This window comes from Aethalodelphis obliquidens, unplaced genomic scaffold, assembly GCF_003676395.1.
Source record: "Aethalodelphis obliquidens isolate GAN/ISIS:26980383/991018 unplaced genomic scaffold, ASM367639v1 scaffold119, whole genome shotgun sequence".
Classification (NCBI taxonomy): Eukaryota; Metazoa; Chordata; class Mammalia; order Artiodactyla; family Delphinidae; genus Aethalodelphis; species Aethalodelphis obliquidens.
Window position 1 is genome coordinate 176,226 of NW_020838063.1, and position 27,689 is coordinate 203,914.

The 27,689-nt window shown below is 36.8% G+C and overlaps 1 protein-coding gene across 1 annotated transcript in view; it reads left to right on the forward strand.

Annotated features, from left to right (window-relative positions):
- Nucleotides 1-27,689, forward strand: part of ASB12 (ankyrin repeat and SOCS box containing 12) — a 332,952-nt gene that overhangs the window by 87,325 nt on the left and 217,938 nt on the right. The window contains exons 2-4 of the mRNA XM_027098063.1: nt 8,517-8,639; nt 11,577-11,739; nt 13,023-13,180. Coding sequence (XP_026953864.1) covers nt 8,517-8,639; nt 11,577-11,739; nt 13,023-13,180 — 444 coding nt within the window. The remainder of the gene's footprint in view (nt 1-8,516; nt 8,640-11,576; nt 11,740-13,022; nt 13,181-27,689) is intronic.

Genomic DNA, 27,689 nt, shown 5'->3' on the forward strand with positions numbered 1-27,689 from the left:
CACTGCAACAAAAGGAATAAAATATCTAGGTATAAATGTACCTATGGACACAAAAGAGCTATATGCAGAACATTATAACACTGATGAAAGAAATTAAAGATCATCCAAATAGATGGAGAGATATACCATGTTCTTGGATTGGAAGAATCAACATTGTGAAAATGATTCTACTACCCAAAGCAATCTACAGATTCAATGCAATCCCTATCAAACTACCACTGGCATTTTTCACAGAACTAGAAGCAAAAGTTTTACAACTTGTATGGAAACACAAAAGACCCCGAATAGCCAAAGCAATCTTGAGAACGAAAAATGGAGCTGGAGGAATCAGGCTCCCTGACTTCAGACTATACTACAAAGCTACAGTAATCAAGACAGTATGGTACTGGCACAAAAACAGAAAGATAGATCAATGGAACAGGATAGAAAGCCCAGAGATAAACCGAGGCATATATGGTCCCCTTATCTTTGATAAAGGTGGCAGGAATGTACAGTGGAGAAAGGACAGCCTCTTCAATAAGTGGTGCTGGGAAAACTGGACAGCTACATGTAAAAGGATGAGATTAGATCACTCCCTAACACCATAAACAAAAATAAACTCAAAATGGATTAAAGACCTAAATGTAAGGCCAGGAACTATCAAACTCTTAGAGGAAAACATAGGCAGAACACTCTATGACATAAATCACAGCAAGATCCTTTTTGACCTGCCTCCTAGTGAAATGGAAATAAAAACAAGAATAAACAGATGGGACCTAGTGAATCTTAAAAGCTTTTGCACAGCAAAGGAAACCATAAACAAGAGCAAAAGACAACGCTCAGTTATGGGAGAAAATATTTGCAAATGAAGCAACTGACAAAGGATTAATCTCCAAAATTTACAAGCAGCTCATGCAGCTCAATATCAAAAAAAACAAACAACCCAATCCAAAAATGGGCAGAAGACCTAAATAGACATTTCTCCAAAGACGATATACAGATTGCCAACAAACACATGAAAGAATGCTCAACATCATTAATCATTAGAGAAATGCAAATCAAAACTACAATGAGATATCATCTCACACCAGTCAGAATGGCCATCATCAAAAAGTCTAGAAACAATAAATGCTGGACAGGTTGTGGAGAAAAGGGAACACTCTTGCACTGTTGGTGGGAATGTGAATTGTTACAGCCACTATGGAGAACAGTATGGAGGTTCCTTAAAAAACTACAAATAGAACTACCATATGACCCAGCAATCCCACTACTGGTCATATACCCTGAGAAAACCGTAATTCAGAAAGAGCCATGTACCACAATGTTCACTGCAGCTCCATTTACAATAGCCAGGACATGGAAGCAACCTAAATGTCCATCAACATATGAATGGATAAAGAAGATGTGGCACATATATACAATAGAATAATGCTCAGCTATAAAAAGAAACGAAATTGAGCTATTTGTAATGAGGTGGATAGACCTAGAGTCTGTCATACAGAGTGAAGTAAGTCAGAAAGAGAAAGACAAATACCGTATGCTAACACATATATATGGAATTTAAGAAAAACAAATGTCACGAAGAACCTAGGGGTAAGACAAGAATAAAGACACAGACCTACTAGAGAACGGACTTGAGGAAATGGGGAGGGGGAAGCGTGAGCTGTGACAATGCACGAGAGAGGCATGGAGTTATATACACTACCAAACGTAAGGTAGATAGCTTAAGGTATCTTAAGGTGGGAAGGTATCGTAAGGTGGGAAGCAGCCGCATAGCACAGGGAGATCAGCTTGGTGCTTTGTGACTACCTGGATTAGTGGGATAGGGAGGGTGGGAGGTAGGGACGCAAGAGGGAAGAGATATGGGAACATATGTATGTGTATAACTGATTCACTTTGTTATAAAGCAGAAACTAACACACCATTGTAAAGCAATTATACCCCAATAAAAATGTTAAAAAAAAAGTGTTCTCTTAAACTGAAAAAAAAAAAAAAAAAAGAAAAGATACTTGATATGATTTCAATACTCTGAAATTTACTGTGGCTTGATTTATTTCCCATGATATGATCTATCCTGGAGAAAGTTCTTTGTGCATTTGAGAAGAAAGTGTAATCTGCTGTTTTTGCATGTAATGTCCTATAAATATCAATTAAATGTATCTGGTCTATTGTGTCATTTAAAGCTTCTTTTCCATTCTTTATTTTAATTTTCGATGATCTGTCTACTGGTGTAAGTGAGGTTTTATAGTCTCCCACTATTTATGTGTTATTGTCGATTTCCTCTTTTATAGCTTTTAGGAATTGCCTTATGTATTGATGTGCCCCTATGTTGTGTGCATATATATTTATAATTGTTATATCTTCTTCTTGGATTGATCCCTTGATCATTATGTAGTGTCCTTCCTTGTCTCTTGTAACATTCTTTATTTTAAAGTCTATTTTATCTGATATGAGTATTGCTACTCCAGCTTTCTTTTGGTTTCAGTTTTCATGGAATATCTTTTTCCACTCCCTCACTTACAGTCTGTATGTGTCCCTAGATATGAAGTGGGTCTATTTTAGACAGCATATTGATGGGTCTTGTTTTTGTATCCATTCAGCAAGCCTGTGTCTTTTGGTTGGAGCATTTAATCCATTCATATTTAAGGTAATTATCAATATGTATGTTCCTATGACCATTTTCTTAATTGCTTTGTGTTTGTTTTTGTAGGTCCTTTTCTTCTCTTGTGTTTCCTACTTAGAGACGTTCCTGTAAGCATTTGTTGCAGAGCTGGTTTGCTGGTGCTGAATTCTCTTAACTTTTGTCTGTCTGTAATAAAGCTTTTGATTTCTCCATCAAATCAGAATGAGATCCTTGCTGGGTTGAGTAATATTGCTTGTAGGTTCTTCCCTTTCATCACTTTAAGTACATCATGCAACTCCCTTCTGACTTGTAGAGTTTCTGCTGAGACATCAGCTGTTAACCTTATGGGAGTTCCCTTATATGTTATTTGTTGTTTTTCCTTTGCTGCTTTCAATAATTATTCTTTGTCTTTAATTTTTGCCAATTTGATTAGTATGTGTCTCCTTGTGTTTCTCCTTGTGTTTGTCCTGTATGGGACTCTCTGCACTTCCTGGACTTGGGTGGCTATTTCCTTTCCCAAGTTAGGGAACTTTTTGACTATAATCTCTTCCAAATATTTTCTCCGGTCCTTTCTCTCTCTCTTCTCCTTCTGGCACCCCTATAATGTGAATGTTGTTGCATTTAATGTTTTCCCAGAGGTCTCTTAGGCTGTCTTCATTTCTTTACATTCTTTTTTCTTTATTCTGTTCCACAGCAGTGAATTCCACCATTCTGTCTTCCAGGTCACTTATCCGTTTTTCTGCCTCAGTTTTTCTGCTATTGATTCCTTCTAGTGTAGCTTTCATTTTAGTTATTGTATTGTTCATCTCTGTTTGTTTGTTCTTTAATTCTTCTAGGTCTTTGTTAAACATTTCTTTCATCTGATCATCTTCACCATCATTATTCTGAATTCTTTTTCTGGAAGGTTTCCTATCTTCACTTCATTTAGTTGTTTTTCTGGGGCTTTATCTTGTTCCTTCATCTGGTACGTAGCTATCTGTCTTTTCATGTTTTCTATCTTTCTGTGAGTGTGGTTTTTGTTCCACAGGCTGCAGGATTGTAGTTCTTCTTTCATCTGCTGTCTTCCCTCTGGTGGATGAGGCTATCTAAGAAGCTTGTGCAAGTTTCTAGATGGGAGGGACTGGTGGTGTGTAGAGCTGACTGTTGCTCTGGTGGGCAGAGCTCAGTAAAACTTTAATCCAGTTGACTGCTAATGTGTGAGACTGGGTTCCTTCCCTCTTGGTCCTTTGGCCTGAGGCAATCCAACACTGGAGCCTACCCTGGCTCTTTGGTGGGGCTAATGGCGGACTCTGGGAAGGCTCACACCAAGGAGTACTTCCCAGAACTTCTGCTGTCAGTGTCCTTGTTCCCATGGTGATACACAGCCATGCCCTGCCTCTGCAGGAGACCCTCCAACACTAGCACGTAGGTCTGTTTCAGTCTCCCCTGGGGTCACTGCTCCTTCCCCTGGGTCCCGATGTACATACTACTTTTTGTATGTCCTCCAAGGGTGGAGTCTCTGTTTCTCCCAGTTCTGTCCAAGTCCTGAACTCAAATCCCACTGGACTTCAAAGTCTGATTCTCTAGGATTTCCTCCTCTGTTGCCGGACCTCCAGGTTGGGAAGCCTGACGTGGGGCTCAGAACCTTCACTCCAGTGGGTGGAATTCTGTGGTATAAGTGTTCTCCAGTCTGTGAGTCACCCACCCACCAGTTATGGGATTTGACTTTACTGTGATTGTGCTCCTCCTACAGTCTCATTGTGGCTTCTCCTTTGTCTTTGGGTGTGGGCTATCTTTTTTGGTGAGTTCCAGTGTCTTCTTGTCGATGATTGTCCAGTAGCTAGTTGTGATTCTGATGTCCTCACAAGAGGGAGTACGAGCACGTCCTACTACTCCACCATCTTGGTTCCTCCCTAGTAATCTCTTGTTAATTTCAGACATTTTATATATTTTCTTCTATTCCATTATTAAGGTTTTTTTTTTTTTTTGCGGTATGCGGGCCTCTCACTGTTGTGGCCTCTCCTGTTGTGGAGCACAGGCTCCGGACGTGCAGGCTTAGCAGCCATGGCTCACAGGCCTAGCCACTCCATGGCATGTGGGATCTTCCTGGACCGGGGCATGAACCCATGTCCCCTGCATTGGCAGGTGGACTCTCAACCACTGCACCACCAGGGAAGCCCTGTTATTAAGTTTTGAAGTAGTTTCCTGTCTCTAGACCTAGGGTGTTTTGCATTTTTTCTAGTAATTTTATAGTTTTACTTCTTACATATAGATATATCTAGATTCCACTTTTGTATATAGTGTTTCAGGGATATAGTTTTATTTTCCTCCATGTATTCATACAGTTTCCCCAACACGTTTAATAAGTACTCTTACCCTTTTTTCATAATTTGTAGTACCACATTTATCCTGTATAAAGTACCCATTCATACACGAGTCTGCCTTTGAGCTATGGTCCTTTATCAGTGGTCTATTTGTCTGTTGTTGCACTAGGACTTCAAGCTTTTTTTTTTTTTTTACCCCATGGCTTTGGGTATATCTTAATATCTAGCAGAGCAAGTCTTCCCTTCTTCACTGTTCTCTTTTAAGATTTATTTAGGTACTTATGGATATAGTCTTCTACTTAAATTTAGAATTCATTTGTGGAAAATCCTCTTTGAAATTTAATTGTAGTTGCATTAAATTTATAGATTAATTTGTGGGATAATTGCCAACTTTACAAAATTAAGTTGTCCCATCCAAGAGCATGAATGTCTCTTCATTTCTTTAAGTTGTCTTTAGTTTTCTTATTAGAGTTTTAAAGTTTTCTCTGTAAAAGTCTCATATATGCTTGGTTAAGCTAATTCCTGGATTCATCATGGTTTTTGTTGTCACTGTGAATGGTATTTTCTTAATGGTTTTTGCTGGTTTAGAGAAACACTTGATTTTTGTAGGTTGATATTTTATCTTGCAACCTTGCTGAATTCCTCTGATTTAAGTTCTAATAGTTTGTTGATTCTTTTGTTTTTTTCTTGGTAGAAGATCTTCTGTTATCTTTTTATTGGGAAAATTATCTTCCCAGTAAGTTGTGCCAGATATAGCACTTCAGTTCCAATCCTTTCATGTCTTAATTTCCCCCCTCTTTTTTCTTATTTTATTGCTTAGGATATCTAAAAGAGTAGCAGTGATAAATGGGTCCAGTTTGTCATTTTTGTGATTTTAAATTAATGCATTTAGTTTCTCCATTACACATGACATTCTTTGTAGGCTCTTGATGTATAATCTTTACCAAGTTAAGGATGTTTACTTCAGTTCCTAATTCACTAAGAAGTGAATAGAAGTGAACTCAAAATTATTTTTCTCTATTAATTGAGATAAAACATTTGATTTTTCTCTTTTAATCTGTTAATGTGATGTTTTCCATTGAAGTTTTCCAATGTTGAACTATCTTTGCTTGCTTGAGTTAAATTTACTTGATCAAATGTATTTTTAAAAATATACTGTTGATTCACTAAATAATTTTTATTTGGATGTTTTTGCATCTACATTTCTTAAGTGAAATGGGTATAAATTTTCATTTCTTATAGCTGTCTGTTTGGTTTTAGAATCAAGATTATGCTAGCCTCATACATAAAATAGACTGTCATTCTTTTTCTAATAACTGGAATCAATTGGATAAGGTAGTTTGTTTCTTGGAAATTTGGTAGAATTCACTAATAAGTCATACTGAGGTATTTTCCTTGGAATTTTTTCACTTCACGTAGGTTTTTCAATTTATTAGCATATTGTTCATAATACTCTCATTTAAAGAAATTTGTTACATTGTCTTCCCTTTTTCATTCTGTAGCTTGTGTATTTGCCTCTTTTCCCTTTTTTTCCTGATCAGTCTTATCAAAGATGTATTAACCTTTAGGAATGAAATTGGGTCATTTGTAGAGATGTGGATGGACCTAGAGAGTGTAATACAGAGTGAGTTAAGTCAGAAAGAGAAAAGCAAATATCATATAATAATGCATATATGTGGAATCTAGAAAAATGGTATAGATGATCTTATTTGCAAAGCAGAAATAGAGACACAGACGTAGAGAACAAATGTATGGATCCCAATGGGGAAAGGTGTGCAGTAGGAGGAATTGGGAGACTGGGATTGACACATATACATTATTGATACTATGTATAAAATAGACAACTCTTGGGAACATAATCTATAGCACAGGGAACTCTACCTAAATGGGAGGGAAGTCCAAAAGGGAGAGGATATCTGTATGTATATGGCTGATTCATTTTGTTGTGCAGTGGAGGCTAACACAACATTGTAAAACAACCATATTCCAATAAAAATTAATTTAAAAAGATCTATTAACCTTTTTAAATAAGTAAATTCTAGTTTTGTTCATCTTTTCTGTTGTTTTTTTTTTTTTTTTGTGTGTGTGTGTATGTGGGGGGGGCAATTCTCTGCTTTTTAATTTCTGTCCATTTTATTCCTTGTTTCTCTGTTCTTTTGCTTTCTTCATTGCATTGAATGCTTTACTAGTTTATCAACGTTTCTTCTTTAATGATAAGTGTACTTAAAGGTATAAATTTCTTCTTAGTTCTGCTTTAGCTGTGCCCCACAAATTTTCATTTGTTGTGTTTTTATTATTATTCACTTCTAAATATTTATTAATTTTATTTATGATTTCCTTTTAACCCAAGGTTAATTTAATAATATGCTATTTTGTTTCAAAACATATGCTAACTTTGCCTATTTTTTTGTTATTAATTTCTAATGTCATTGTGTCATGGTTGGAGAATGTAGACTGTATGATATTGAACCTTTAGAATTTATTGAGGCTTCCTTTACAGCCATTATCATGATGTCTTTTTAGAAATGTTCTATTAGTTGTCTTGAATGACTTTATGTTCTTCATTTGTTGGATATAGTGTTCTCTGTATATCTAATAGCTTGAACTTTGTAGTTGTACTGTGCAAGTATACTATATCTCTATTCATTTTTGTTTTTTATTTTTGTATGCTTGATCTATCAATTCCTAACTAAAGTGTTAAAGTATCCAAGTGTTTCTTTTCTCTATGCAGTTCTGCTACAAGCAAGTACATCAAGCCAGATGTATTTTGAAACTTCTTATAAGATGCGTATATATTTATGATAAATATATTTTCTTGTCCTGTTGTTCTTTGTCTCTTGATTCTATTTTGTCAGATATTAAATCTACTCAAGCTTTGTTCACATTTGTCTAGTATATCTTTTCTATCTTTTTATTTTCAACTTATTTACATCTCTATTTTAGGTATAATCTTCTAGACTGAATATTGTTGAGTATTTGTTTTAATTCAGTCTGTAAGTCTGTCTTTTAACTGGTAAGTTTAATTTGTGTACATTTTTTATTTCTCTTATATTGGGACTTATTTCTGGCATTTAATTTTATGCTTTCCATTTATGGTACTCTTTTTGGTTTTTTGTTTGTTTGTTTGTTTGCTTCTTTTTTTTTTTCATTCCTACTTTCCACTGGATAGATCAAGTTTTCTCCTGCTTTTTAGAAAATTACATACTCTACTTTCTTGCCCTTTAACTTAAGATCTAATCTCACGTTATTTACACCTATTGATTTTTCCACATACAGTAACTGCCACTTCCCTCTAACAAGATTAGTACCTCAGCAGGCTCTTATGTCCTATTTATCTTCCACACACTTCTACCCCATCATAGTAACATCATCTAGAATTTTAATCCTTCTTAGAATCCACGTTTCCCTCTCACTTTTATAGTTTCTTCCGGGCTGATTTAGGAAAAGGAAACACAGATCATACCAGTTTGCCACCTTGACAGGACCTAGAAAGCCTCAAAGAAGTTTTATAGCAAATTAACAGCATTTATCTTGCTTTGAATTACACCACTTTAATCACAGGTAGTGAGTTGATAACTTAATCAGTGTTTTTCTCCCCCCTCATATAACAGGTAGAAAATGTGAAATTACTGGATCATTATGTAGGTAAGAAACCAGCTAATGGGAGTCTATATCTTACTGCAACCCACCTGATCTATGTGGAGACTTCTGGTGCAGCCCGAAAAGAGACATGGGTATGTTCATGAGAAGAAATATCAAAGGGTCTGGAAGGGTTGTGTATACATGCTTTCTAAAATGGTTAAATTTCAGTTAACAGTTAAATTGCTGTAAAACCTTTTCTTCAAAGAATCTATTCTGGGGGGAGGTCTTTTCAGAGATTGAATCATATGATTTCTCGTCCCTCAAGTTGTTGACTATAGTCATCTTAAGCTACATGGGACTTTTCCTCAATATTTTTAGGCAAAGTAGTCTCTGCTCATTTTCTGAGTTTACTTGGTAAGCATCCCGAAGTAATTTAAAGCCTTGCTACCCATAAAATGTGGTCCAAAAACCAAGAACATGTGTATCACCTGGGAGCTTGTTAAAAATGCAGAATCTCAGGCCTCAGATTTTAAATTTCTAAAGTGCTCTCAGGTGATGCTGGTGGCTCATGGACTACATTTTGGGTATCAATAATTTAGACCAACACTCTGACCTAAGACAGGGTGGTGTGTGTGTGTGTGTGTGTGTGTGTGTGTGTGTGTGTGTGTGTGTGTATGTTTTGTTATACCTTTAAACAATGTTGTCTAATTAGTTTAGCACCGCTAATGTTACTTTATGCCTACCTCATCCTAAAGTAGGACCGTTTAATCTTAATCATTAGCCAGACTTATTCTTAGTCCTCTGTAACAAGTAAAACATGTTTCTGGTATATGGCATAGCATAGTGATTAAGATCACAGACTCTAGAGCCAGTCTGCTCCAGGTGAAATCCCAGCTTCAACATTTACTACCTTTGTAACCTTGGGCAAGTTATTTAACTTATCTGAGGCTCACTTCCCTCATCTATAAAATAGAGGAAATAATACCTGGCTATGGAATAAAAAAGTTAATGTTGTAAATGCTTAAAACAGTGTTTGGCACATGATAGATACGATTATATAAGTATAAAATGAATTAAACAGAATATACATTTGAAAGAAGCATTTTAAAACTTCCTTTTTAAAAACACCATGAGCTTTCCCCATATGACATTGTATCTTGTTCACTTTGGTATGATGAAAGGAATGAGAAAAGAGGAATCAGGAGAGTTCATTCTAGCTAGACTCAGTCGTGCACTAACTGGCTATATGACCTTGGGTAAGTTACTCTTGCTCTCTGGGCTTCAGTTTCCTCATATGTAAAACGAGGTTGTTAGATTATATAATTAGTAAGGACTCTTCCATTTCTAACAGTTTGGGAACCAGTTCTTTAGTACTGTACCATGAGACTTTCCCCTTTCTACCTGCATTTACAGACAGCGCATGTCTCCAGATTTGTTTCTACTGGATATTATTTCAAACCTAATGGACTAGATCAGGAAGGAAGAACTTATGTTAATTATTTCTATATGTCAAGGGAGGCATATTTACCCAATTAGTACTATTAATGAAGCTCCTTCCATCCTTAGTCTGCTTCACTTTCTGCCTCTTTCCAATTCACCAGTTTTTGCCTGGCATCTGATCTCGATGATCACTGTTTTACTACCCAAACACAGGTCTCCCATATTGATCAACAGGGCTTTGATTTTCTTGAAATTTGATACATTAATTCCTGTTACATTATCAGTAGTTTTTATGACCCTTCAAAACTGCCATAACAGGAATTGAGTTTGACAGAATAGTTAAGACAGAAATTAAGATGGAAAATTCCTTCTCAGAATATGTGAATAGTCCCTACATCTAACCCATTCTTAGATGATGGATATGATTGAAAGATTTCCAGGAAGAGATTTATTTTCCAAATAAATGGGGGCTGGGGCATAGACTGTGTGAGATGGAAGAAAAGAAAAGACAATGATGATCGGAAGGCCATTCCAGGCACAGGACAGGGAGTCCAGAGAATGAAAAGAGTACATTCAGGCTCTAGTTGTAGGAAACATCAGAGACACAGATAGGAGGAGAACATCAAAGACTAAAATGTAAAACCATGATCCCATGGCTTTTTGAAATTATAAAGAGAGACTTGTATTATTTGTATACAGTTTCTTGTACCAGTTCCCTTTCCATGCATTTCTTTTTTGCTGGCATCAGCATGAGCAGGAATGATGAGACTAAAAATTTAATAATCCTTCATTTTTTAAAAACATCTGAATTATTAACCTGTACTCCCATGGGAAACAACTTTATTAACTGCAGTACGGTGCTTATGTATAGTTCCTTTAGTCCTTAGTCTTACAGTCTCCACTCATTCCCTTAGTCACTTAGGTAAAAATTTCCCCCATTTCATTCTTTGCTTTACTGTCACTAGAGTCTAAAATGTGGAAGAGAAATTTTCCCTGTAATATTTCTAGTTAAATCCTAATTCCAGGACTAGAGTTTAGAATTTCTAGAGAAATAACCCTGAACAAAGTTAGACTGCCATGGTTCAAATCCTGTTTGTGCCACTTTTTGGCTGTGTGGCCTCTGATGAAGAGTTCACTTCTCAGAGCTTTGGTTTCTTCATTCCTGAAATGGGATGATTATACGTCAAAAGTGTTGTTACAGGGATTAAATAGTTAATGATTATGGACTACCTCATGAGCAGTAAAGCACAATACCAATTATTAATCATTTTAATTAGTAATTTGTTAGAACAAAAGGAAGTTCTATTTTCCTCTCTGACAATCATTCTACTATGATTTTTAAACTCCACCACAGCGTGCTAGAAGCCATTTGTTCTGAGCCAGTTCACCACAATTGCCCCGTAAATCTCTTAACCTTATATCCCTAAGGAGAGATAAGTTTTATAATATCATAATTTGCTTTTCATTGCTTTACCACTATTTACTTCTGTTTAAAAGAAACCCAGTTTTACCTTACAAAGGATGGTTGTAGGCTGTAGATGTGATCACATCTCTGGCCATGCTGTTACCGTTACTGAGAGTCAGGCACACTGAGAGTGATAGATCTAGTGCATGTCTGTGAATTATTTTGGTTCTTTTCTGTTTTGTAGATTGCACTGCATCATATTGCCACTGTGGAGAAGTCGTCCATCACTAGCCTGGGTTGTCCCCTGATCCTCCGCTGTAAGAACTTCCGGGTGGCCCACTTTGTTTTAGAATCTGACGTTGTGTGCCATGAGGTTTACATTCCACTGTTAAAGCTTTCTCAGCCAGGTCGTTATGATAGTATTTTTTATCTAAAACCATTGTAATTTTTCTCCCAGAATGGCATAATGGAAAGATCATTGGTTATGGAGTTAAATAGAGCAGAGTTTGAATCTGGGCTTTGCCTATTACAGTTCCATGGTATTTGGACAATATACATAACCTTTGAACTCAGCTTCCTCACCTGTAAAAATAATGATAGTATAAGGTCCCTGTGGTGGTTGTTTTGAGGTTTAAATGTATGTGTGCATTTTTACTCTGTACTTGGTATATAGTAGATGTTTAACAGCTGTTATTTCCTTCACTTTCCCTCTTTCCTCTTAAGTATCAACTTGTAAATTTTTCAACACTTCAGGAAGTAAGACTGCTTTGGAGCAAAATTTGTTTACTGTTGTCTTGCAAGCTTTATGTTTGGCCTATTGTTCCTACCCCTACTTTTAGTTCCAACTAGCAAACTAGGGAAGTTTATCAGAGTCCTTAATGCAGTTATCCCTGCTTCCTCCAGCCTCACCCTCTCGTCTTCCAGCCCCAACTCCAGATTGCTAACCCATCAGCTTCCTCTGATTTTAGTCTGTGGACTAATGTCCTAGTCTGTGGATTAAAATTACATTTCCCTCCCCATTTTCTTCTACCCTTTTCCTAGAACAATTTCTCAGAATTTGCTGGTGCTCTATTGACAGAGGCTATCTGTTAGCTGGCCCAAAACTTTGTAAAAGGCTCTGGAAGACTCCATCCATCTCTGGAAAAGTTACTGCCACATAAGTTGGTCAAATGAGTTATTGATTACATGTTGAACTTTGTGAAGGGAGGAAGTGGGGTTGACAGGAAGAAGAGAAGAAATGGCCATTTATCAGCCAGAATCAGGTATTGACCTGAAGAGTAGAATGCAAGAACACTGTTAATGTTTTGCAGTATGTTACAACAAACAGTGCAATTGGAACATTGAAGTTCTGTTAAAAACTTATGGTAAGGACCACTTTCTTAGCATGTGAAACCTGGAAGCTTGAGTTCAGTCCATTATCCAACAATTCACAGGAAACCAGGGAGAATGTTCCTGCTTTGTATTGGTATCATATAAATTTAAATATTTTTAAAAGAAGACTCTGAAGCAATATTTCAATTCTTATGCCTTGTATACAAATAAAAGCAACCTTGTACACAAACTATTGTCCTTTTCAGGGGCTGTTGACAAACATTCCCTTAGAGAGAAGAAAATCTAGGCTTTTTTGCACTATTTGGTATTAAGTTTCACTCATTATTACTTTGTTTTCATGCCTATCTTTCTTCTCTAGAATTACATGAAGATCTGTATGCTTTTTCTTACAATCCAAAATCCTCAAAAGACATGAGGGAAAATGGATTGAAGCTGATTGACCCAATATCAGACTTTGGGCGTTTGGGACTTCCCAACAGGTACTGGACCATAACAGACGCCAACAGAAACTATGAGGTAATTTTTTCATTGTTGCTTTCTTTTAGTTCATTTAATTAAAACAGAAGAATACCAGCAAACAATTTTTTTAAAAAAGGGAAAAAACAACTCATGATCTCTACTTTTCATTCAATATTCAGCAATTCAACAAGCTTTTATTAAATAACTAGTGCACTCAAAACACCGAGTCAGAGTTCTCATAGTCTAAAGCATAGGGAGCATAGATGAAGAATATGGAATTCAGACTGGGAAGCCAGAAACAGCCTTATTCATTGGGTAATAGCCTGGAGAAGGAATTCTATCCTAACTTACGCAGGGAGAGAAGGAAAGAGGTCAGTAAGTGAACTCAGATCATGAAAGGCTTCATGGCTAGACTGAAGAATTTGAACATTATCCTGAAGAAAGCAACCACAAGAGTATTTATTTTAAGCTGGAAAGGGCTGTAAGTATATTTTTATTTTAGAAAGATGACATTGGTTTTGGTATGGAGAATTGGTTTGCTGGAGCTAAGCATGCAGGAGAATGATATGAGAAGTGATGAGAACCTGAACTAAGGCAATGACTGTGGATGGAGAGGAGGAGATGATTTTAAGATATATTTAGGTGGTAGAATTAAAAGAACCTGGTGACACATTAATGTGGTTGGGAGAAAGAGGGAGAAGTTTAGTATGCATCCCAGGTTTCCTGGATTCTGGCTTAGGTGACCCAAGTGGTTATGGATATGTTAGCAAGATAAGGAGCACAAGAAGAAGGACAGACAGTGTCTTCAGTTTTAGATTGAATACAAGGTGATTAAAGACATATCAGGTATTTGATATCAAGCATTTGTGTCTAGGTCTCAAGAAAGAGCTCTGAGCCAAATATAGAAGTTTGGGAATGTGTTGGGGGGTCCCCAAGACCATCCCTCAAGCGCATTGATTCAGTAGGAGGACTCTCAGGACCTGGCATATAATCATACCTGTGAGTGTGATTTATTACAGTGAAAGGATAGAAAGCAAAATCAGCAAAGGGAAAAGGGGTGAAGTCTGGAGAAAACCAGGCACAAGCTTCAGAGTCCTCTCCCAGTGGAGTCACATAGGACATGCTATAACTCCTCTAGAAACAACTTGTGACAACATGTGAAAAGTGTTGTTTATTAGAGAAGCTCATTGGAGAATCAGTGTCAGGATTTTTATTGGGGGCTGGTCACATAAGCACTCTGCTTGGTGTATACCAAAGTTCTAGATGCTCACAAGGAAAGCAAGTATTTAGCATAAGCCACATTGTTTGTACAGTTTAGGCACAGTGAGTCACTTTTATCAGTTATGGAATGGAGGGAACCTTTCCAAAATTCAAGCTCACAGGCATCAGCCAAGGGGCAACCTTGCAAGTTGGCCTTTCCAAGGACAGCAGTCAGGCCTGCTATGATAACTTTTCTGCATAGGGAGTTTAAGTGGTATTTCTGAATTGTTGAATCTTCATTTCCAGCTTTTTACTATCATAAAAAGACAGTAAATTTAATGACTTTCTGGCATTTCAGTTTTGTTTTCTTTTAATATCTTTATTGGAGTATAATTGCTTTACAATGGTGTGTTAGTTTCTGCTTTATAACAAAGTGAATCAGCTATACTTATACATATATCCCCATATCTCCTCCCTCTTGCATCTCCCTTCCATTCTCCCTATACCACCCCTCTAGGTGGTCACAAAGCACAAGCTGATCTCCCTGTGCTATGCGGCTGCTTCCCACATAGCACATGTATGCTATGTGTAATCAGTGTAATCAAATGTAATCAGTTTTACATTTGGGAGTATATGTAAGTCAATGCCACTCTCTCATTTCAACCCAGCTTAACCTTCACCCTCCTGGTGGCCTCAAGTCCATTCTCTACGTCTGTGTCTTTATTCCTCTCCTGCCTCTAGGTTCTTCAGAACCTTTTTTTTTTTTTAGATTCCATAAATATGTGTTAGCATACGGTATTTGTTTCTCTCTTTCTGGCTTACTTCACTCTGTATGACAGACTCTAGGTCCATCCACCTCACTATAAAAAACTGAATTTCATTTCTTTCTATGGCTGAGTAATATTCCATTGTATATATGTGCCACATCTTCTGTATCCATTCCTCTGTCGATGGACGCTTAGGTTGCTTCCGTGTCTGGGCTATTGTAAATAGAGCTGCAATGAACATTGTGGTATATGACTCTTTTTGAATTAAGGGTTTCTCAGGGTATATGCTCAGTAGTGCTGCATCGTATGGTAGTTCTATTTTTAGATTTTTAAGGAACCTCCATACTGTTCACCATAGTGGCTGTATCAATTTGGAGTCCCAACAACAGTGCAAGAGGGTTCCCTTTTCTCCACACCCCCTCCAGCATTTATTGTTTGTAGATTTTTTGATGATGGCCATTCTGACTGGTGTGAGGGGATACCTCATTACAGTTTTGAGTTGCATTACTCTAACAATTAGTGATGTTGAGCATCCTTTCAAGTGTTAGTTGGCAATCTGTATATATTCTTTAGAAAATGTCTATTTAGGTCTTCTGCCTATTTTTGGATTGGGTTGTTTGTTTGATATTGAGTTGCATGAGCTGCTTATATATTTTGGAGATTAATCCTTTGTCAGTTGCTCCGTTTGCAAATATTTTCTTCCATTCTGAGGGTTGTCTTTTCATCTTGTTTATGGTTTACTTTGCTGTGTAAAAGCTTTTACATTTCATTAGGTCCCATTTGTTTATTTTTGTTTTTAATTCAATTTCATTAGGAGGTGGATCAAAAAGGATGTTGCTGTGATTTATGTCATAGAGTATTCTGCCTGTTTTACTGTAAGAGTTTTATAGTGTCTGGACTTACACTTAGGTATTTAATGCATTTTGAGTTTATTCTTGCGTATGGTGTCATGGAGTGATCTAATTTCATTCTTTTACATGTAGCTGTCCAGTTTTCCGAGCACAACATATTGAAGATCCTGTATTTTCTCCTTTGTATATTCATGCCTCCTTTATCAAAGATAAGGTGACCAAATGTGTGTGGGTTTATCTCTGGGATTTCTATCCTGTTCCATTGATCTCTATTTCTGTTCCTCTGCTAGTACCATACTGTCTTGATTACTGTAGCTTTGTAGTATAGCCTGAAGCCAGGGAGCCTGATTCCTTCAGCTCCGTTTTTCCTTCCCAAGATTGCTTTGGCTGTTCAGGGTCTTTTGTGTTTCCATACAAATTGTGAAATTTTTTGTTCTACTTCTGTGAAAAATGCCATTGGTAGTTTGATGGGGATTGCATTGAATCTGTAGATAGCTTTGGGTAGTATAGTCATTTTTACAATGTTGATTCTTCCAATCCAAGAACATGATATATCTCTCCATCTGTATCATATTTTAGTTCTTTTATCAGTATCTTATAGTTTTCTGCATACAGGTCTTTTGTCTCCTTAGGTAGGTTTATTCCTAGGTATTTTATTCTTTTTGTTGCAATGGTAAAGGGGAGTGTTTCCTTAGTTTCTCTTCAGATTGTTCATCATTAGTGTATAGGAGTGCAAGAGATTTCTGTGCATTAATTTTTTATCCTGCTACTTTACCAAATCCATTGATTAGCTCTAGTAGTTTTCTGGTGGCATCTTTAGGATTCTCTATGTATAGTATCATGTCATCTGCAAACAGTGACAGTTTTAATTCTTTTCCAATTTGAATTCCTTTTACTTCTTTTCCTTCTCTAAATTGCTGTGGCTAAACCTTCCAAAACTATATTGAATAATAGTGGTGAGAGTGGGCAAACTTGTCTTGTTCCTGATCTTTGTGGAAATTGTTTCAGTTTCACCATTGAGAACAGTGTTGTCTGTGGGTTTGTCATATATGGCCTTTATTATGTTGAGGTAACTTCCCTTTATGTCTACTTTCTGGAGGCCTTTTATCATAAATCGGTGTTGAATTTTGTCAAAAGCTTTTTCTGCATCTTTTGAAATGGTCATATGGTTTTTAGGCTTCAGCTTGTTAATATGGTGTATCACATTGATTTATTTGCATATACTGAAGAATCCTTGCATTCCTTGTATAAACCCCACTTGATAATGGTGTATGGTCCTTTTAATGTGCTGTTGGATTCTGTTTGTTGGTATTTTGTTGAGGATTTTTGCATCTATGTTCATCAGTTATATTTGCCTGTAGTTTTCTTTCTTTGTGACATCTTTGTCTTGTTTTGGTATCAGGGTGATGGTGGCCTCGTAGAATGAGTTTGGGAATGTTCCCCCCTCTGCTATATTTTGGAAGAGTTTGAGAAGGATAGGTGTCACCTCTTCTCTAAATGCTTGATATAATTCGCCTGTGAAGCCATCCGGTTGTGGGCTTTTTTTTGCTGAAAGATTTTTAATCACAGGCTCAATTTCAGTGCTTCTGATTCATCTATTTATATTTTCTGTTTCTTCCTGGTTCAGTATCAGAAGTTTGTGTTTTCTAAGAATTTGTCCATTTCTTCCAGGTTGTACATTTTATTGGCATATAGTTGCTTGTAGTAATTTCTCATGATCCTTTGTAATTCTGCAGTGTCAGTTGTTACTTTTTTTCATTTGTAATTCTGTTGATTTGAGCCTTCTCACTCTTTTTCTTGGTGAGTGTGGCTAATGGTTTATCAATTTTGTTTATCTTCTCAAAGAACCAGCTTTTAGTTTTATTGATCTTTGCTATCATATTCTTCGTTTCTTTTTCAGTTATTCTGACCTTATTTTTATGGTTTCTTTCTTTCTGCTAACTTTGGGTTTCTTTTGTTTTTCTTTCTCTAATTGCTTTAGGTGGAATGTTAGGTTGTTTATTTGAGATTTTTCTTGTTTCTTGAAGTAGGATTGTATAGGTATAAACTTCCCTCTTATAACAGCTTTTGCTGCATCCCATAGGTTTTGGATCATCGTGTTTTCATTGTCATTAGTATCTAAATATTTTTCGATCTCCTCTTTGATATCTTCAGTGATCTCTTGGTTATTTAGTAGCACATTGTTTATCCTCCATGTGTTTGTGTTTTTTACAGTTTTTTTTTCCTGTAATTGATATCTAGCCTCATAGCTAGAGATATCATAGTTGTGGTCAGAAAAGATAGTTGATACGATTTCAGTTTTCTTAAATTTACCAAGGCTTGAATTGTGACTCAAGATAGGATTCATCCTGGAGAATGTTCGTTGAGCACTTGAGAAGAAAGTGTATTCTCTTGTTTTTGGATGGAATGTCCTATAAATATGAATTAAATGCATCTTGCTTAATGTGCCATTAAAAGCTTGTGTTTCCTTATTTATTTTCATTTTGGATAATGTCTCCATTGGTGAGAGTGGGGTGTTAAAGTCCTCTATTATTATTGTGTAACTATCGATTTTCCCTTTTAAGGCTGTAAGCATTTGCCTTATACATTGATGTACTCCTATGTTGGCCTAATAAATATTTGCAATTGTTATATCTTTTTGTAGGATTGATTCTTTGATCATTATGTAGTATCCTTCTTTGTTGTAATAGTGTTTATTTTAAAATCTATTTTGTATGATATGAGAATTTCTATTCCAGCTTTCTTTTGATTTCCATTTGCATGGAATATTTTTTTCCATCCTCTCACTTTCAGTCTGTATGTGTCCCTAGGTCTGAAGTGGGTCTCTTGTTGACAGGATATATACGCGTCCTGTTTTTGTATCCATTCAGCCAATCTGTGTCATTTGGTTGGAGCATTTAATCCATTTTTGCTTAAAGTATTGATTGATATTTATGTTCCTCTTACCATTTCTTAATTGCTTTGAATTTGTTATTGTAGGTGTTTTCCTTCTCTTGTCTTTTCTGCGTAGAGAAGTTCCTTTAACGTTTGCTGTGAAGTTGGTTTGGTGGTGCTGAATTCTCTTAGCTTTTGCATGTGTGTAAAGATTTTAATTTCTCCATCGAATGTGAATGAGATCCTTGCTGGGTAGAGTAATCTTGTTTGTAGGTTTTTCCCTTTCATCCTTTTAAATATGTCCTGCCACTTCCTTCTGGCTTGCAGAGTTTCTGCTGAAAGATCAGCTGTTAACCTTATGGGAATTCCCTTGTATATAATTTGCTGCTTTTCCCTTACTGCTTTTAACACTTTTTGTTTGTATTTCATTCTTGATAGTTTGATTAATATGTGTCTTGGCATGTTTCTCCTTGGATTTATCCTGTATAGGACTCTGCATTTCCTACACTTGATTGACTATTTCCTTTCCCGTATTAGGGAAGTTTTCAACTAAAATCTCTTCAAATATTTTCTCAGTCTCTTTCTTTTTCTCTTTTTCTTCTGAAAACCCTATAATTTGAATGTTGGTGTGCTTAATGTTTTCCCAGAAGTCTCTGAGACTGCCATCAATTCTCTTCATTCCTTTTTCTGTATTCTGCTCTGTAGTAGTTATTTCCACGTTTTTATCTTCCAGGTCACTTATCCACTCTTCTGCCTCAGTTGTTCTCCTATTGATTCCTTCTAGAGAATTTTTTATTTCATTTATCATGTTGGTCATCATTGTTTGCTCTTGAGTTATTCTATGTTAAACGTTTCTTTTATTTTCTCCATTCTGTTTCCAAGGTTTTGGATCATCTTTACTATCATTACTCTGAATAGGTTTTCAGGTAGACTGCCTATTTCCTCTTCATTTGTTTGGTCTGGTGGATCTTTGCCTTGTTCCTTCATCTATTGCGTATTTCTCTGTCTTCTCATTTTGCTGAACTAACTGTTTTTGGCATCCTCTTTTTGCAGGCTGCTGGTTTGTAGTTCGTGTTGTTTTTGGTGTCTGCCCCCATTGGGTAATGTTGGTTCAGTGGTTTTTGTAGGCTGCCTGGTAGAGGGGCTGGTGCCTGTGTTCTGATGTATGAGGCTGGATCTTGTCTTTCTGGTGGGCAGGACAGCATCCAGTTGTGTGCTTTGGGGTGTCTGTGACCTTATTATGATTTTAGGCAGCCTCTCTGCTAATGGGTGGGGTTGTGTTCCTGTCTTGCTAGTTGTTTGGCATGGGGTGTCCAGCATTGGAGCTTGCTGGTCGTTGAGTGGGTTTGGGTCTTAGCATTGAGATGCAGGTCTCTGGGAGAGCTCTCGCCGATTGATATTATGTGGGGCCAGGATGACTCTGGTGGTCCAGTGTCCTGAACTTGGCTCTCCCACCTCAGACACTCAAGCCTGGCACCTGGCCGGAGCACCAAGATCCTGTCAGCCACATAACCAGGTGCATGGGGAGTTTCTTCCCTTTTGGGAAGTCTGAGGTCTTTTACCAGCCTTCAGTAGGTGTACTGTAGGAGTTTTTCCACATGTAGATGTATTTTTGATGTACTTGTGGGGAGGAAGGTGATCTCCATGTCATACTCCTTGTCATCTTGAAGGTCCTTCTCCAGTAATTACATTTTGAATATCCACTAGATACTGGATTGATGAGCTGTCACTCAGCAGGGTGAGGTGGCTCCTTAGAGTCATAATTAACAGGAATGAGAAGAGATGATGTGGATTCTTTCCAGTTCAAATATGTGTGTAAGTCCCCCAAATGAGGGCTGAAATAGCTCCTTTGGCACCTTTCACACGTGTAGCCTTCTGAGTTGAAAGGGAAACTGCATTTATTTCTCTTTTTATGACCAACTTATCCAAAGCCTACATCTAGGTAAGGGGATGGGTAGAGAACTTTTTCTCTTTCAAATGTTCTGCATTCTGAGACACTGGCTTTAGGAATTTACGTAGAGCCATTCCTGATCTATTCCATCTTGGACTTCTTTTGCATATTCATTTTTTAATTTGTTTGATCCATTCTTAGAGGAGTGATTAGAATTAATATGCTAATATCAGGTCTGTGCCATTATAATATTTTGTCACTGTCTCTTAGGAACGATATATTTTGGATACCACTAAAAGGTGATAAATTAGAGATAGTTTATCAGTCTTATAGAGTAAGTCCTACCTAAAATGTCGACACTTCTACCCTGACTAGGATTTTAAAGGTCCTCAAGATGTGCATATTACGAACCTAGTAGGCATTTTAAGAAAAGATTAATCATGTTTCCCCCTTCTTTACCTGTCTGGCTTGCATTTGAGTCTATTTGTTTTAATTTACTTGCTTATAATATACATTGTTTTCTCAGTTAAGCAAGTGTAGGAATTTCAGGGTAGATTATACATTCATTTCTACCTATAAAGTTATTGTAAAGGTACATTTTGTTCTTATATATCTCAACATCTTCCTTTCTAGAAAATAATAGCATACTTGGAAGAGCTTTTTACATCAAGGATATTTTTTTAACATCTTTATTGGAGTATAAATGCTTTACAACGTTGTGTTACTTTCTGCTGAGTAACAGAGTGAATCAGCTATATGTATACATATATCCCTATATCCCCTCTCTCTTGTGTCTCCCTCCCACCCTCCCTATCCCACCCTTCTAGGTGGTCACAAAGCACAGAGCTGATCTCCCTCTGCTATGCGTGTGCTTCCCACTGGCTATATTTTGTAGAGTATATATGTCCATGCCACTCTCACTTCGTCCCAGCTTACCCTTACCCCTCTCCATGTCCTCACGTCAATTCTCTATGTCTGTGTGTTTATTCCTGTCCTACCCTTAGGTTCTTCAGAACCTTTTTTTCTTTCAAATTCCATAAATATCTGTTAGCATATTTGTTTTTCTCTTTCTGACTTACTTCCCTCTGTATGACAGACTATAGGTCCATCCACCTCATTACAAATAACTCAATTTTGTTTCTTTTTATGGCTGAATATTATTCTATTGTATATATGTGCCACATCTTCTTTATCCGTTCATATGTTGATGGACATTTAGGTTGCTTCCATGTCCTGGCTATTGTAAATAGAGCTGCAGTGAACATTGTGGTACATGGCTCTTTCTGAATTACGGTTTTCTCAGGGTATATGACCGTAGTGGGATTTCTTGGTCGTATGGTAGTTCTATTTTTAGATTTTTAAGGAACCTCCATATTGTTCTCCATAGTGGCTCTGTCAATTTACATTCTCACCAACAGTGCAAGAGGGTTGCCTTTACTCCACACCCTCTCCAGCATTTATTGTTTGTAGATTTTTTTGATGCTGGCCATTCTGATTGGTGTGGCCATTCTGATTGGTGTGAGGTGATACCTCATTGTAGTTTTGATTTGCATTTCTCTAATGATTAGTGATGTTGAGCATTCTTTCATGTGTTTGTTGGTAATCTGTACATCTTCCTTGGATAAATGTCTGTTTAGGTCTTCTGCCCATTTTTGGATTGAGTTCTTTGTTTTACTGATATTCAATTGCATGAGCTGCTTGTAAACTTTGGAGATTAATCCTTTGTCATTTTCTTCCTTTGCAAATATTTTCTCCCATTCTGAAGGTTGTCTTTTGGCCTCTTTATGGTTTCCTTTGCTGTGCAAAAGCTTTTATGTTTCATTAGGTCCCATTTGTTTATTTTTATTTCCATTTCTCTAGGAGGTGAGTCAAAAAGGATCTTGCTGTGATTTATGTCATAGAGTGTTCTGCCTATGTTTTCCTCTAAGAGTTTTATAGTGTCTGGTCTTACATTTAGGGCTTTAATCCATTTCGACTTTATTTTTGTGTATGATGTTAGGAAGTGTTCTAATTTCATTCTTTTACATGTAGCTGTCTAGTTTTCCCAGCACCACTTATTGAAGAGGCTGTCTTTTTTCCATTTTATATTCTTGCCTCCTTTATCAAAGATAAGGTGACCATATGTAGGTGGGTTTATCTCTGCGCTTTCTATCCTGGTCCTTTGACCTATATTTCTGTTTTTTGTGACAGTCCCATAGTGTCTTGATTACTCTAGCTTTGTAGTATAGTCTGAAGTCAGGGAGCCTGAATCCTCCAGCTCTGTGTTCCTTTCTCAAGATTGCTTTAGCTATTTGGGGTCTTTTGTGTTTCCATGCAAATTGTGCAGTTTTTTTGTTTTTGTTTTGTGAAAAATGCCACTGGTAGTTTGATAGCAATTGCATTGAATCTGTAGATTGCTTTGGGTAGTAGAGTCATTTTCACAATGTTGATTCTTCCAATCCAAGAACATGGTGTATCTCTCCATCTATTTGTATCATCTTTAGTTTCTTTTATCACTGTCTTATAGTTTTCTGCATATAAGTCTTTTGTCTCCTTAAGTAGCTTTATTCTCAGGTATTTTATTTGTTTTGTTGCAATGATAAATGGGAGTGTTTCCTTAATTTCTCTTTCAGATTTTTCATCATTAGTGTATAGGAATGCAAGACATTTCTGTGCATTAATTTTGTATCCTGCTACTTCACCAAATTCATTGATTAGCTCTAGTAGTTTTTTGTAGCATATTTAGGATTCTCTATATATAGTGTCATGTCATCTGCTAACAGTGAAAGTTTTACTTCTTTTCTGATTTGGATTCCTTTTATTTCTTTTCTTCTCTTGTTTCTGTCACTAAAACTTCTGAAACTATGTTGAATAATAGTGTTGCGTGTGGGCAACCTTGTCTTCTTCCTCATCTTAGAGGAAATGGTTTCATTTTTTCACCATTGAGAACAATGTTGGCTGTGGGTTTTTCATATATGGCCTCTATTATATTGAGATACATTCCATGTATGCCTACTTTCTGGACGGTTTTTATCATGAATGGGTGTTGAATTTTGTCAAAAGCTTTTTCTGCATCTATTGAGATTATCATATGGTTCTTATACTTCAGTTTGTTAATATGGTGTATCACATTGATTGATTTGCATATATTGAAGAATCCTTGCATCCCTTGGATAAACTCCACTTGATCACAGTGTATGATCCCTTTAATGTGCTGTTGGATTCTGTTTGCTAGTATTTTGTTGAGGATTTTTGCATCTATATTCATCAGTGATATTGACCTGTAGTTTTCTGTTTTTGTGCCATCTTTGTCTGGTTTTTTTTATCAGGGTGATGGTGGCCTCGTGGAATGAGTTTGGGAGTATTCCTCCCTCTACTATATTTTGGAAGAGTTTGAGAAAGATACATGTTAGCTCTTCTCTGAATGTTTGCTAGAATTCACCTGTGAAGCCATCTGGTCCTTGGCTTTTGTTTCTTGGAAGATTCTTAATCACAGTTTCAATTTCAGTGCTTGTGTCTGGCTTATTTATATTTTCTATTTCTTCCTGGTTCAGTCTCAGAAGGTTGTGCTTTTCTAAGAATCTGTCCATTTCTTCCAGGTTGTCCATTTTATTGACATAGAGTTTCTTATAGTAATCTCTCCTGATCCTTTGTATTTCTGCAGTGTCAGTTTTTACTTCTCCTTCTTCATTTGTAATTCTGTTGATTTGAGTCTTCTCTCTTTTTTTCTTGATGAGGTTGGCTAATGGCTATCAATTTTGTTTATCTTCTCAAAGAACCAGCTTTTAGTTTTATTGATCTTTGCTATTGTTTCCTTCATTTCTTTCATTTATTTCTGATCTGATTTTTATGTTTTCTTTCCTTCTGGTAACCTTGGGTTTTTTTGGTTCTTCTTTTTCTAATTGCTTTAGGTGTATGTTTAGGCTGTTCATTTGAGATATTTCTTGTTTCTTGAGGTAAGATTCTATTGCTATAATCTTCCCTCTTGGAACTGCTTTTGCTGCATCCCATAGGTTTTGTTTCGTTGTGTTTTCATTGTCATTTGTTTCTAGGTATTTTTTGATTTCCTCTGTGATTTCTTTAGTGATCTCTTTGTTAGTTAGTAGCGTACTGTTTATCCTCCATGTGTTTGTGTTTTTTATGTTTTTTTTTTTCCTGTAATTGATATCTAGTTTCATAGCGTTGTGGTCAGGAAAGATACTTGATACAATTTCAATTTTCTTAAATTTACCAAGGCTTGATTTGTGACCCATGATATCATCTATCCTGGACAATGTTCCATGAGCACTTGAGAAGAAAGTGTATTCTCTTGTTTTTGTATGGAATGTCCTATAAGTTTCAATTAAGTTCATCTTTTTTTAATGTGTCATTTCAAGCTTGTGTTTTCTTATTTATTTTCATTTTGGACGATCTGTCCATTGGTGAAACTAGGGTGTTAAAGTGCCCTGTTATTATTGTGTAACTATTGATTTCCCCTTTTATGCCTGTTAGCATTTACCCTGTGTATTGATGTACTCCTACATTGGCTGCATAAATATTTACAATTGTTATATCTTCTTCTTGGATTGATTCCTTGATCATTATGTGGTGTCCTTCTTGTCTGTTGTAATAGTGTTTATTTTAAAGTCTATTTTGTTGGATATGAGAATTACTGCTCTAGCTTTCTTTTATTTCCATTTGCATGGAATATCTTTTTCCATCTCTTCACTTTCAATCTGTATGTATCCCTAGGTCTGAGGTGGGTCTCTTCTGGACAGTATATATTCAGGTCCTGTTTTTGTATCCATTTAGCCAATCTGTGTATTTGGTTGGAGTATTGAATCCATTTACATTTAAAGTAATGATCAATGTGTATGTTCCTATTACCATTTTCTTAATTGCTTTGTATTTGTTATTGTAGGTCTTTTCCTTCCCTTGTGTCTCCTGTGTAGAGAAGTTCCTTTAGCATTTGTTGTGAAGCTGGTTGGGTGGTGCTGAATTCTCTTTGCATTTGCTTGTGTGTAAAGATTCTAATTTCTCTGTTGAATCTGAATGAGATCGTTGCTCATTAAGAGTAATCTTGGTTGTAGATTTTTCCGTTTTATCACTTTAAATGTGTCCTGCCGCTCCCATCTTGCTTACAGAGTTTCTGCTAAATATCAGCAGTTAACCTTATGGGGATTCCCTTTTATGTTATTTGTTGCTTTTCCCTTGCTGCTTTTAATATTTTTTCTTTGTATTTAAATTTTGATAGTTTGATTAATATGTGTCCTGGCGTGTTTCTCCTTGGATTTATCCTGTATGGGACTCTGTGCTTCCTGGACTTGATTGACTATTTCCATTCCCATATTAGGGAAATTTTCAACAATAATCACTTCAAATATTTTGTCAGTTTGTTTCTTTTTCTCTTCTTCTTCTGGAACCCCTATAATTCAAATGTTGGTGTGTTTAATGTTGTCCCAGAAGTCTCTGAGACTGTCATGAATTCTTTTCATTATTTTTTCTTTATTCTTCTCTGCAGTAGTTATTTCCACTATTTCATCTTCCAGGTCAGTTATCCGTTCTTCTGCTTCAGTTAATTTGCTGTTGATTCCTTGTATAGAATTTTTTATTTCATTTATTGTGTGGTTCCTCATTGTTTGCTCTTTAGTTCTTCTAGGTTAAATGTTTCTTTTATTTTCTCCATTCTATTTTGAAGATTTTGGATCATTTTTACTATCATTACTCTGAATACTTTTTCAGGTAGACTGTCTATTTCCTCTTCATTTGTTTAGTCTAGTAGGTTTTTACCTTGCTCGTTCATCTGCTGCATATTTCTCTGTCTTCTCATTTTGTTTAACTTACTGTGTTTAGGGTCTCCTTTTCGCCAGCTGCAGGTTTGTAGTTCCTGTTGTTTTTGGTGTCTTCCCCCAGTCAGTAAGGTTGCTTCAGTGCATTGTGTAGGCTTCCTGGTGGAGTGTAATGGTGCCTGTGTTCTGATGGATGAGGCTGTATCTTGTCTTTCTTGTGGGCAGGACCACATCTGGTGGTGTGTTTTGGGTGTCGGTGACCTTATTATGATTTTATGCAGCCTCTCTGCTAATGGATTGTGTTGTGTTCCTGTCTTGCTGTTGTTTGTCATGGGGTGTCCATCACTGGACCTTGCTGGTTGTTGAATGGAGCTGGGTCTTAGCATTGAGTTAGAAGTCTCTGGGAGAGCTCTCGCCTATTGATGCTCCGTTGGGCCGGGTGGTCTCTGGTGGTCCAACATCCTGAACTCGGCTCTCCCACTTCAGAGACTCAGGCCTGACACCCGGCCGGAGCACCAAGACCCAGTCAACCACACGTCTCAGAAGAAAAGGGAGAAAAAAAAAAAGAAAGAAAAGATAAATAAAATAAAATAAAAAGTTATTAAAATAAAAAATATTAAAATTTAAAAAATTTTAAATGTAATTAAATAAGAAAAGAGTGCAACGAAACCAATAAACAAAGTCACCACTTATAACAAGTGCTGAAAGCTATACTAAGATAAACCTAAAATCAGAAATTAGTCAGTTACATACAGCAAAAACCCCAAGTCTACAGTTGCTCCCAAAGTCCAGTACCTCAATTTTGGGATGATTCATTGTCTATTCAGGTATTCCAGATATGCAGGGTACATCAAGTTGATTGTTGCTATTTAATCCACTGCTCCTGAAGCTGCCCAGAGAAATTTCCCTTTCTCTTCTTTGTTCGCAAATCTCCTGGGGTTCAGCTTTGGATTTGGTCCCATCTCTGCCTGTAGGTCCCCATCTGGCATCTGGTCCTTGCCCAGACAGGAGGGCATTCAAAGAGTGGTTGATTAGGTTGCCTTGGGTCACTCAGTCTGTGGGGAGGGAGGGGTACGGAATGTGGGGTGAGCCTGCAGCGGCAGAGGCCAAGGTGACATTGCAACAGCCTGAGGCATGCCATGTGTTCTCCCAGGGAAGTTGTCCCTGGATCACGGGACCCTGGCAGTGGCATGCTGCCCAGGCTTCCGGGAGTTGAGGTGTGGATAGTGACCTGTG